The sequence below is a fragment of the Sphaeramia orbicularis genome, chromosome 8 (genome assembly GCF_902148855.1).
Source record: "Sphaeramia orbicularis chromosome 8, fSphaOr1.1, whole genome shotgun sequence".
In the NCBI taxonomy this organism is placed as follows: Eukaryota; Metazoa; Chordata; class Actinopteri; order Kurtiformes; family Apogonidae; genus Sphaeramia; species Sphaeramia orbicularis.
This window is the reverse complement of record NC_043964.1, coordinates 50,875,983-50,889,230: the sequence shown is the minus strand read 5'-3', so window position 1 is coordinate 50,889,230 and position 13,248 is coordinate 50,875,983. Positions and strand designations below refer to the sequence as shown.

General features: G+C 37.8%; 1 protein-coding gene across 2 annotated transcripts in view; it reads right to left on the bottom strand.

The window, feature by feature from the left end:
* The window catches only part of LOC115423925 (junction plakoglobin-like), a 285,940-nt gene that overhangs the window by 44,950 nt on the left and 227,742 nt on the right, over nt 1-13,248 (bottom strand). For both annotated transcript variants that reach the window (XM_030140961.1, XM_030140962.1), the window contains 3 exons: nt 13,144-13,247; nt 9,175-9,294; nt 6,187-6,405 (listed from right to left, as the gene is read on the bottom strand). In XM_030140961.1, the coding sequence (XP_029996821.1) occupies nt 6,187-6,405; nt 9,175-9,294; nt 13,144-13,247 (443 nt within the window). The remainder of the gene's footprint in view (nt 1-6,186; nt 6,406-9,174; nt 9,295-13,143; nt 13,248) is intronic.

Here is a 13,248-nt window from a genome sequence, read left to right as displayed (position 1 = left end):
ATTTTTGTTGAAAAATTTGACATGTTAAAATATTTGTAAAAACTAAAAAAAACTAGAAGCACTCGGAGAGCGCAGACCTCCGCCAAGGCTGATCAGTGGCCCCCCCCCGTGGGCCCCCCCACCCCTGATCACCACCAAAATTGAATCATTTCTTCCTTATCCCATTTCCAACAAACCCTGAAAATTTCATCCAAATCTGTCCATAACTTTTTGAGTTATGTTGCACACTAACGATCAGTGCCCCCCCCCCCGTGGGCCCCCCACCCCCGATCACCACCAAAATTTAATCATTTCTTCCTTATCTCATTCCCAACAAACCCTGAAAATTTAATCCAAATCTGTCCATAACTTTTTGAGTTATGTTGCACACTAACGGACAGACAAACAAACAAACAAACAAACAGACAAACAAACAAACAAACAAACCTTGGCAAAAACATAACCTCCTTGGCGGAGGTAATTATATATGTCATGGAGAGAATCACATTTAATTTAAGATGTAAAACTGATATTTTTACAGAAAATTGGTCAAAGTGGCTCACCTATATTGTAACTGTGAGACCGGACTTTGTATAATTTCAATGGACCCTCAAACTTTAAGGTAAAGGAAAAAATTGATATGGGAATATGGATATATTGATGCATGTGTGTGATGAATGTGTGTGTGGACTAGAGGCTGCTCTAATGTTGGACTCCCCCCCCGTTGTCTGTTTGTTTTGTTAGCACAAGTATTTGTTTTATGGTTTTCTCAAAAACAAAAATAAAAAGTAAATAAAAAATAAAAAATAAAAAAAATTGAAATGCAACCATTGAACTGTACACTGCACCTCTCCTCGTGGTAAAGAATGTGTGCATAAAATCTGAATAGAATCAGCTGAATAATGTCCAAGAAATCAGTTGGACAACAATCTTGGACAGACTGACTTCCTGGTATATTTATATACCTCCGCCCTCTGGGGCATAAAATATAAATGAAAACAAGTCAATTATTTCCTGTGTTCAGTCTCCACTGTATCTTCTTTTAATAATGTGTATTACAGTGGGATGTCAGAGGGGCTGAGGGATCATCTGTAACATTCAGTCCTGCATCTGCATGAGGTGAGTCAGCCACTGGAGCTGCTTTTGTACTTGGTTAGATAATGGAGAAGAAAATATTTTCAAATAGCTTTGATATCCTCTGTTGCCTCTCCAACACAGTCCCCAGTGACTCCAGTGTTCTTTACCAGTATGTCCAGTCATGCTGCATCCTTTAGTTTGACACTGCCCCCCCAGTAAACTGCTGTATAGTATGAAACACCCACCACCGATGACTGGGAAAACCTGAAGCATCTTAGTTCAGATGTCGAGGGACCTGATCCTCCGTAGGAAAAATAACCGACTCTATCCCTTTTGACAGTCATATCTTTGTTCATTAAGTTCAATAACAGCAGGGCGGTTTTACTGATTCTGTCTCCCTCCTCCTCTCTGTGTCTCTCACCTTCTTCAGCATCACATGAAGTCACATTTTCCATTTTTCCATTCCACATCAGTAGACAACAATACCTCAGTTCATTAATATAATCTGCCCGAGTTGGCAGCTTGTCTGATGGAGAAAGGTGTGATGTGTGTGTGTGTGTGTGTTATAAGACTATCTTTGTGAGAATTAGCTTTTAACTGCTCAAGTAAGGACCTGAGCAACAAAGTGAGGCCGTTTCTGCCTGGCCTCAACTTTACATAGCGCTTCAAAAAGCTGCCAAAGGATTCAGACTTGGTTTTAGAATTCAACTCACAGCGGTTCTAAAAGAAGCCATTATAATGTATTTGGTGTGACAAAGACAGAGGTACAGAGAAAAGAGAAGGTACTACAGCATGTTTTTGTGTCTGTGCGCATCAGCCTCATACACATTTTCCATTCTGCAGTTTTCTTCTTGTCAACAAAGTGCATCTAATGGCCCATACAGAACAAGTCTGTGTACGTACAGTCTGATATTCAGCTCATTTATTGTCAAACTAAACAAAATCTGGTTCCAGAAAAAGTCTCTGGTATTGAGTTTGTATTTTGAAGTACGTGTTGGAAGTAGTCGATTTTTCCAGCGTTGATGTGTTACTGCAAAGTAGTTCAATTCAGCAGCTGATTCAGGTTTTTAGTAGAAAAATACACAAATAAATCAAACAGCTAGTTATACGACCACAGTGTGTTTATAGCCTTATTAGCCCCTTTTACACAGCACTTCTGATGCAGGAATATTTCACCTTTATTCCAGAACAATGTCTGTAAACGAAATGGCGGGATCATTTAGTCCCATCTTTATCGCGGCTCTGTAACACCTCCCGTTCCGTTTACCAAGATTTGATGTTTTGATGATGGCGACCCCCGGTGCAGGAGAGACAGTGGGCACATACGGAGGCACTGGCATGATTCTATGGCTACGTGCCATTTTCACCCAGGGGCACAAAACTGGCCGCAGCAAGCATGAAGCAGGCAAGAAGCCAGCGGCGGTAGGCACGAAGGCAGCCGCGGTGGACATGAAGTCTGTGCCTTTGTGTCCGCCGCCGCTGCCTTCGTGCCTTCGTGCCCCCGGGTGAAAATGGCACGTAGCCACAGATAAATAAAATAATAAACTAATATTTAGAGCAGGGCATTAAGAGAAAAGCTGGTTTGTCAATGTGTCGACGTCTGTGGCACAAGTCGACGTTACTTGGGAGGAGTCGACTAGTCGTGTGTTATTTTCGCTCTCCCTTCCATCATTGGACAGCGTGCAAGCCTTCATTTAGCACATGTTGATACTCTCATTTTTCTACATGAAAACATGGAGTGCAAGGTAGTGATATGCAGATCAGCGGAACCGGGTCAGGTTGGCGCGGGTTCAAAAAATGTCACTTTATTTGCAGGGTGGTCAAATAATTCCACAAAACCGAACCCGACTTGTGCATCACTAGCACAAGGCCAAGACTGAAGGAAGAAGATGACTCAGAGCAGGAACTAAACTGACTGTGATCTAGAAACACTACGGTCTCAGTAATGTTCTGTGAACCATGCAAGCACCACCCATACTGAATAATAATGTGGACAGCCAGTGTGTTTGGATTATTCTGTTCATTTATTTCACAAAGACAATGCACTCCTTTCTCTAACATGCTGTGCATCTTGGTTGCTGCTGTCTTGACCTTCTCCCACTTTATGTTGTTCACTTAAATTTTACAGAAAATTCAAGGTTTTCAATGTTTTGTTTGGTTAAATGTCTAAGCAGGACTGTTGATGCTTGTGTCTTGCAAGTTTTTTTTATTCTGCTCTTTACTGTACAATGTTAATGTTACAGTGAACATTAGTACAAGTTGCTCATAGTTGAACGGCTGTGTCTGTGTTGTTCCTCCACTGTCAATGTGATGACATCATCATTAGGGGTGTAAGAAAATATCGGTTCTGCAATATATCGCGATATCTCATTTCACAATACTGTATCGATATTAAAAAGTACTGTATCAATATTGTTTAGGTATGTAGGTAGGTATTTTAGGTATTTATTCAAATGCAGATATTGTGGAGGTTCACTTTTTTTTTGTTTTTGTTTTTTAATATTTAGCCCTCTTTTATTAAATAATGTTAGTTCCCTTGTTGGGATTGCACAAAAATAATGTTCTGATGTTAGTTCTGCACTAATAGAATATGAACATTTGAACAGGATCTTAAACTGTAATGTCTGTAAAACATAATTTAAGTTTTAACACAGGAACATTTGGTGATATATCATTAGATCCTGTTGTGATCAAATAAAAATGTTTTGTATTTGTGCAGATTTCTGGTGTAATTCAATTCTTCAAGGAAATAATCATTTAAAAAAAAGAAACAAACAATAAATTGCCTTTTAACAGTATCGTGATATATCGTTATATATCATATCGTGATTCTAGTATCGTGATTTGTATCGTATCACCAAATTCTTGCCGATACACAGCCCTAGTCATCATACGACAAATCTGAAGTCACTAATGCCCTAGTTTAGAGTGAACCATGATAAAAAAAACATGCTGATCTCTGGCTACAACATAAGCAGTGTTGTATAAAGTACTGGAAAATCATGCTAGAGTAAAAGTACAGGTACCAAAAAATGACTTCGGTAGAAGCTGAAGCCATCAACTGAAATGCTACTCAAGTTAACGTCTTGAAGTATCAACTATTTACTATACTTAAGTATATCAAGTAATGTACAATTAAATGTACTCGAATAATGAAAGCAAAAGTACAAATGAATGTTAACTAGTGTGTTGACCTGTGTGGATCCACAGGTTGTAGATGTGGTAGTTTTTATGCTGTTGTGTATTCGTGCATGCTGTACCACATTTGTCCAGCAGTCACAGCTAAAGTGTTCTGACCATAGCAATGTGATTGTAAGGCTATCGTATTCCAACATTACTAATATCTCCCAAAATATTAGTCCTGTCAACTTGCTGTTTTTGTTAGTCTGTTCCTTGATCAAAAATACATGTTTGCCAAAATGCAGCAGTTAGCTCAGGACGGATTTTGTGTGAATCCCAAACACACACACACACACACACACACACACACACACACACACACACACACACACACACACACACACACAGAGAGGCCACTTGGCTATTATAATATACATGATATCCAAAGGCAGTCAGAATTCTGAATATTAGGCTGTTGCTCACATCGAAAGATTGTCAACAGGTTGATTTCAGACCATCGTTCACACATTTAGGCCCAAAGACAAATCAGCTTCCTGACTTCCTGATCTCAGCAGTGAAAACACCAAATTTCCTTTAATTTATTTTTTGTAACAAGTAACGATACTGTGTATTAAAAATGTATGGGAGTAGAAGTATGCAACTGAGTTAGGAAATGTACTGAAGTAAAAATGAAAGTAAACAGAATAAAAAATACTAATAAAGTACAAATTCTCCCAAAACATACTTAAGTAGTGAAGTATTATTATTTCTTTACTGTACAACACTGAACATAAGTCAAAGGACACGACTTAACTATCACCTTTAAATACACTAATGTAGTTTTAAACAATGAAGGTAAGCTAACGATTGTACTGTTACATTAGCGGTATTTGTGTTAATGGGCAAAAAAAAATCGAAGAGGAAGAAGCAGAGTTCAGTGTAGACCTGGTAATGACAGTTTAAGGCTGTTCTTTTGATCAGAATATAATTATATCCCTGAAATGGAGTTTCAGGGATATAGTGGATTTAACCTGAACGCCACCGGATCCTTGGTGTTTTGACAATAACTTGGACAGATTTAGCTGGATTTCTTCTCCCTTGGTAACCTACACTGGGGACCCCTAGTGGAAGAACCCTATTGATTCAAGTCATCCAAATGGGGGCGCTTCAGTTGAAAATCAATTTTTTGGACATAAATCAAGCAATAATGGGCCAATTGAGATAAAATTTGGTTCATATTGATCGTCTTACAAATGTCCATTTTCTGTCTACCATCCAGAGTTCATACGGGATCATTTTCATTCACTAGGCGGAGTTTTGTGGGAAAAATGGGTTCTGTGACCATTATTATTGTTTTTTTTTTTTTTTTTTTTTTTTTTTTACTTTATTTACAGAACATTTTGAACATTTTAGACAGAGTGATGCACAGCATGACGTACAAAAATATAGAACAGACATCAACTGCCACACCTGACTGTCAACTCCACCCCCACCACCACCCAAGGCCAGCCACTCAAAACCCAAACAAAAGACAAAGAAATAGTTAAGAAAAACAACTCCACCAAAAGTAAAAAATAAAACAAAAGAAAATTAGAAAAGCACTTGGAGAGCACAGACCTCTGCCAAGGCAGATCAGTGCCCCCTCGATCACCACCAAAATTTAACCATTTTTTCCTTGTGCCAGTATCAAAATTACCTGAAATTTTCATCCAAATCTGTCCATAACTTTTTGAGTTATCTTGCACACAGTCAGATAGACAGACAGACAAACAAACAAATAAACAAACCAACGCCAGCAAAAACATAACCTCCTTGGCGGAGGTAATAAATAAGGAAAAAAAGGTGGATACAAAAACCCATATATATGCACATATATACACATAAATATGTATAAATTAGACATAAATAAATAAAATAAATGGTTCTCTGACTATTATTATGCCACTATCAGGTCCATGTGTATGTGTGCATGTGTGTACTCTCATTCTATCATGTGATGCGTGTCCTCACCTTTACCACAGGCCAGTAGTGCGGCTGCCCCAGCAGCTTGACAACAGCTGGAATGCCATAGTGCAGCCGTACAGCATTCTGGGCCAGCTCAGCGTCCTGGTGCCTGGAGGTCAGGTGACGCAGGGCGCAGACCGCTGGCTCTGCCACGTCTTCCTTCTCCCCCGCACGCAGCACAGCATGGATCAATGCCTCTACACCGCCATATTGAGTCACCAGAGTCTAAGAATTAAAACAAACATATAAACAATAATGAAATACCTCATCAGACATGCAGGTGGGCTTTATGAGTGACTGTAAATATAACTTGGAAATTAATTTATGAACCTGCCAAAGGGTGGGTGTATGATTGGAATACAAAAAAGCAAGTACCATTGAGATACACTCTTCTTTTAAATTGATTTTTTTTTCTGACTGCAGGGTGTATAGCATCTTTTATTAAAAAAACTGAAGCACGATGACACATCCTCCTGAACTTTTTCCATTGCTTTTCTTCCACCTAATACAGTAATGATCAAACAAACAGAAAAAGTTTAAATCATGACTAGCTTTTAAGGTTCTGCCAAGTACTGGGAGCCTTAAGTTTGGGACTCAAAATGGATTGGTGAGTAAATTCATGAATTAAAATAATAGAATAGTGGGTAACACTTTATAATAAGCTTTATTATGTTTTTTTCTCTTGAGGGTATGGCAGCAGAAAGAGAACAACCAAGACTGTTAGAATAGCATCTACCTTTGAGAACAGAAGAGCAGCTTACTTTCATAGCTGGACTTTCTGTAAGTGTAATCCACATTATACAGTACATACAGAACAGTCACCAGTGCCTTTGTAGCAGAGCTACTGGAGGTTCATCTAACAAGACTACTGTAAAATGTGAGGACCAACTTGGTAATCAGTAGGTTTTGGAAAATGCACAAATATAATATTGCAATACTTTCAAAAACTGTGGTTGAAGAAGCAGAAGAGGGAGACTTCACACATCTATCTACAAGTGGAAAATGTTGAAAAAAAACTATTTTTAATCTGAACAGGCGTAGGTGCATCTGAACATGAACATTAGTGGAATCTTCATGTTCATTAGACATTAAGGCTACATTCAGACTCCAGGCAAATGTGGCCCAAATCTGTATTTTTTGCCCATATGTGACCTGTACACGATCTGTTAACCCTGTAAAGCCTGAACCATTAAATCATTGACAGAAAATTCCAGTTGTTTGAAACTGGAGCCTTTATTGGTCCTTCTGAACAACCAAACATCAATTTTGTATCATATTTGATACATTGGGTCTCACTGCTCAAATACTGTTATTTTTGAACACATAAAAACATAATAGAACATAAACATGTCCAACAAATTGGTAATTCCTTTTCAAAATTTTCACAGTTCTGCCTCCTTCCTCATTAATGACAGTCTTGTAGTGTCTGTGGAAAGGCCTCTGGTGAATGAATTCCTCCCCCTGGTAGATTATCTGTGTATTGCATGTATCTAATTGTATACATCAGGTTTTTCAAGAAAAAAAGTATCATACTGATCATGTAGAGGGCTTCAAAACTTATGTATCAAATATGATACGTTTGGCATTATAGGGTTACAGACAGTTTGAACAGCACAAATCCAGTTTTTTCAAATGTGACCCAGGCCACTTTAATATGTGGTCCTAAACCTGATACATATCTGATAGTTTGCAATGTGACTTCAGTCTGAATGGCCAGGTCGCATTTATCTGACCTTGACATCATTGAAATGCGACAAACGTCACAATTCTGCATCCCAGGCGTGTTACTTCCGTAAACACAGTGCGTTCCTGCATGGTCACATATTACGACTTCTGCGCATGCGGGTCACTTCAGGGTCACATTCAGTTCTAACTCAAAACTGACAGAAGTCGCATTTCATGTGTAATATGAACGATCACACAAAAAAATCTGAATTGTATATTAAGACCTGCAGTCTGAACGTAACCTTAAACAGATCAGTAGGAATATTTTCATTCTCGGAGTAAGGGTAAAAATAGGGATGTTTTCTTTACATCAACACGAACACTGCTTTAATTTATTTATTAATTGTTTATTTTTTGTCACTTGTGGTTTTACCAAAAAATGCCATTACTGTCATTTACAAATAAAAACATAGTAACAGCCTAGTTTTTGCTTTGAATTAAATATCAATTACTTTTATTGATATTAAGAAAGAGTTAACTTAAATGGTTTGTGAGATTTAAGATTCACTTCATGTTGACTCCAAAATATTTAATTTCATTTGAATTTGCAATGTTAAAATAATAGACGATACTTAAATAGAATAGAATGGTAAATAAAACTGATAAATGTATAAGCAAATTCTGAATATATCTTATAACAAGTGGTTCCAGGGACAACAAACCCCACCCCTCATATGAATTGTAGCTTATATTGGCATCGATCCAGCCAATGTCATCATGTCTATGCATGTGCTGATGTCAGCATATTTGGGCGTGTCCTAATATAATCATGTCTATATACATGCATGTATGATGATGTCAGCATCTGAAGCAAAAAAAAAGTGTTAACATTGAGATTACGTTAAGAAAGATTTTGTGTTTTTTCAGTTCTATACAATATATGCCTTAGCTTTATGTCAGAGTGGGATATATAAATTGCCTCTATATATGTGCCAAGTTTGAAGTAAATTGAAACAAAATTAATGTTTTTCTAGATGTGAAATTTTGCCCATTATAAGTAAATGGAAAAAAAAGATTTTAAAAATTAATAAAAAAATGTGAACTTCGACCTACTTTTCCCAAAATATAATGGCATCTATTCTGGGTCACTGGCAATCTATAAACCCAATTTGGTATGAATTCAACCAATAGTTGCTTAACAAACAAACAATGAAACAAACCAAACCAAAAACAGTCCCCCTTGCGCCCCCTTCGGGGGGTGAGGTAATGAACTCCAAAAGGATGGCAATTTCCGTTAAACTCACCTATGGCTGATCATTCCAACATTACCTTGTTGCGTGAATTATTACATGTGAGATTGGACAGGATCCCTGTGGCACAGGTCAGCATGTTCACATCATCTGAGCCCAGCTGTGTGACTAGAATCTGCAGAAGACCATCTAACCCCTCCTGATGACAGAGAAACAAGAGAACACAAGAACATATATCAATCAAAAAGCAGGGTTGATGCTAGAACCAATCACCCAGATGAACACTCAACTCAGTCCTACAGCCTGGGGCGCCACAAATTCATGGGGCCCAGCATTCCTGAGGGGGCAACAGAGCAAAGGATGCGGGCCCAGTGGATTTTGGTTAGAAGTTGTAAAAATTTCGTGTACGCTCCGGCAAACAACAGAGGCATAGAAGCTGGGAGTGGGATGCCCAAAGGATGTTAAGTTTCACTTTCAGTTTAAGGCAGTTATGGAACGTGCCCCCACGTATACCCCCCGCAAATTTAATAATATTACACCTCAATTTATCATTAATACATGTGCATTACAGATCAGATCTACAAAGGCACAAAACATTTAATAACAGGGAGAGTATTTTTAAAATTGCATTTCATTTTTTTTAGATATTTGTTTATATTTGTTCAAGTTATTCACCTTGTATTGTTAAAGAATAGTTTGTTCATGTAAATATTTGAACTTTTCAATTTTTATTGCGAAAAAAAAAAAGAGAGAAACATTTGGAGTTGTCATTATTTATAGGTCTAATATCATCAGTGTAGTTTTTGCGCTTTGCAAATTTACCCCATGGGCCAGATTGGAACCTTTGGTGGGCCAGTTTTGGCCCACAAGCCACATGTTTGACACCCCTGATTGACATTGTTATAGAATAATTACAGTATTTCTCTGAGCTGCTCTAAAATGTCACAGTAATTTCATGTATTTCTCTACTGATGAGCTTGCCTCCCTGTAAACTCATGGGTGTCAGTACTGATAAATTCATGGTTTTCCCCTGTAAGTCGCTTTGGAAAAAAGCGTCTGCCAAATGCGTAAACATAAACATTGTGGTTTTTGGCGCTGGCTGGGATCACACATGGTAGGTCTCTGCACCACCTTAACCCATAAAGACCCAAACCTCCACTGGTGACCAAGACCATCTACTGATCTAAAATGTTTAATACCTGTTGATCCATTAATCCTATCAATACATGTCAATGATTGGTGTAAAATACAGTTTTTCATCTTTTCATGGTCATCAGATATGACCTATTTGGACATTCAGAGGCTCCGTAGTTACCATGGAAACACCGTCATCTTCTACAACATCGATTCACCAGTAAAACCAATGAAGTTGGATCAATGACAGTGGATGGACACACTGGGTTTATGTTCAGTTACTGATTAATTTTGCAAAAAAACAAACAAACAAACAAACAAAAAAACCCCACACTTCTTTCAGTTTTCTGTTTTGATATCATAACCTTTAAATCAATTCTGAGTTTTCATGAACATCTAAATTAAATATAGGAAATTAAACATAGGAAAATGCATGATTTACAGTGGAAAAATGCAAAAAATATAGGATAATATTATACTAAATGGTGATAAATTACTTAGGAAAGGTTAAATAGAGAGAAAAATTCATTTGCCAACTGCCATAAAAGTAGCACTGGGTCTTTATGAGTGAAGAATAATTATAGAATAATTACAGTATTTCTCTGAGCTGCTCTAAAATGTCACAGTAATTTCATGTATTTCTCTACTGATGAGCTTGCCTCCCTGTAAACTCATGGGTGTCAGTACTGATAAATTCATGGTCAGTTCTGCTCGCAGAAGGAGATGCTTTGTCTACAGATGCTGAGACCTTTCATTCCAATAGATACACGTCTAAAACAGCAGTCATGACACTTTGCGCAGCACATCCCAGTAACTGTGGACTGACAGGTGGCAAACCACGTCAATAGGTGAGGTCCAATCAGAAGACGGAGTCAGATGACGTTGCGAAGACCAACCCATTGGTCGGGGTGGAGTCACCCAAGAAGATAATTGTCAATCAGACCCACAATTCGGGGCTCTTTGACTTCCTGCAGGAGGAGTTCTTGGAGGAGCTCTTGTCCACAGAGACCAGTGCTGGCTTTTATATTTCTCATGTGATCAGAATAAATTCTTGAACTGAGACCAAGTGCATCCTGATCTCATCTTTGGAACTCCCAATCAACGAACATGAAAAATTCTAACATGGGTTAAAGCAGTAGTTCTCAAACTTTTTACAGTGGAGTACCCCCTAAAATATACTTTTTCAGCCAAATATCCCCACCCCTAGCTTCAGCATTTTTGATTGGAAAAAAATTAGGCAAAATTTGTTCCTGTGCCAAAGGTGTCTGTTTATATTTTCAAAACTTTGTAAACAAACAAAAAAATTTAACTGTAATATATTAAAATATTTTTTTAAGCAAATTTTGTGCAAAATATAAACTGAAAAGTGCCCTCTGTCATTGATAAGAAACACAAATAAATTGGTCATTAATGAGCCGTTCATCAACAAAAAATAATTACTTACTGACTCAAACTCATTTTGAATAATATAAAAGAGAAATCCTCTTAAAATGTTACCAAAAATTTAACAAGATGATTGACAATAAAGCTATTATATGAATGTATTTATTTGTTTTATATTTCAGCATTAATTCTCATTTATTTTGTATTTGCTACCTGATGACTTATTTAATATATTTTCCTAAAAAAAAAATTTCAAGTACCCACTGTGGGAACCCCTGGGTTAAAGGAATTCCTTGAACAAATTCTGAAAATAATCTCAGAGCTCAAAGTGAGTCCATCACAATGCAGTGTTGTCCAACCGACAGCCCAGAAAATAAAATTAGAAGAACAACTCAAAGCAAAAGTGGCAAGAGGCGGGTTTGGGCTCTCACAGTGTTTTCAGACAGGTTACGATTAAGAACCTGAATGACAACTATAACTGCAGATTGTAAGCACTTCAGTTCTACTGAGATCTACCAAAAAACAAAAAATAAAACAATATTCTGCTTTTATAAATGCCAATCTAAAATACAACTTGTAACTAAAGCATTTCAGACAAATACAGTGAAATATAAGGTCAAATATATAAATCATATTATTTAGATCAAGACAGTGGCTACTGCCACTTTACTGTGGCACAAAATATGGGTTTGTCTATTGCCACAGACCAATCAAATGTTAGCATTAGTACTAGAGCAAATCATAGATACTGTTCCATGAACTCATTCTCCTCTTGTTGCCACAGTACTGTGGCGATATATGGCATATACCTCTGTTCATTCTTTTCTGTTCTGTATTTTGCTCTCACAGTACTGTGACAACTTACGGAAGAAACAACAAATTAGTGATAGTATATAGCATAGAATAGGAATTATTGTTCTAAATACTCTTATGTTGTTTTATGGTGTTCTTTGCTCTGGAGGCTGGAGAAGGTGGGCGGAGCTGCATGTTAGATGTGGCAGTGTGCTGTGTGACTTCAGCTTTGTGTCAGTTCAGTGTATTCAGTGCTGTGGTCTTGTGGAATTCTGCACTCTGAACGTTGTCCCAGTGGCTGATTTATATCAATGTCAGGTTTACCTATCCGCCATGCGTGTTTGAAAATCTTTAGGGAAAAACAAAAAAAAAAAAAAAAAAAAAAAAAGAACTACGACTCCAACCAGGAATTGGACCTGAGTCTTCCACATTGCAGTCTGATAGGTTACAGAGTGAGCTAAATGTCTGCTGTGTTTTGGTCTGACCTATTCACTATCTGATTGCCTTGGTACTTGTCGGGATGCGAGTTACCAGTCTAGACATGATATAACAAGGGCGCTGATTGGCTCTGTGGTAACAGACAAACCAATATTTCGTTCCACAGTACTGTGTCAATAGCCACTTTGTTATATTAAATACAATGGTACACATTCTGCTACTGTTGAGTCATGCCTCACTGTCTAAATTTTGACGAACTATACCAGGCATAGAAGTAGGGGTGACAGTAGTTACTGTCTACCTGTTTGGTTGCAGCGTCTGACAGGTTCCGGAGTGTCCACAGACAGTTCTGGATCAGACGCTGACTGGAGCCTGTAAGGTGCTGGCCCAAAGCCTGCATACCACC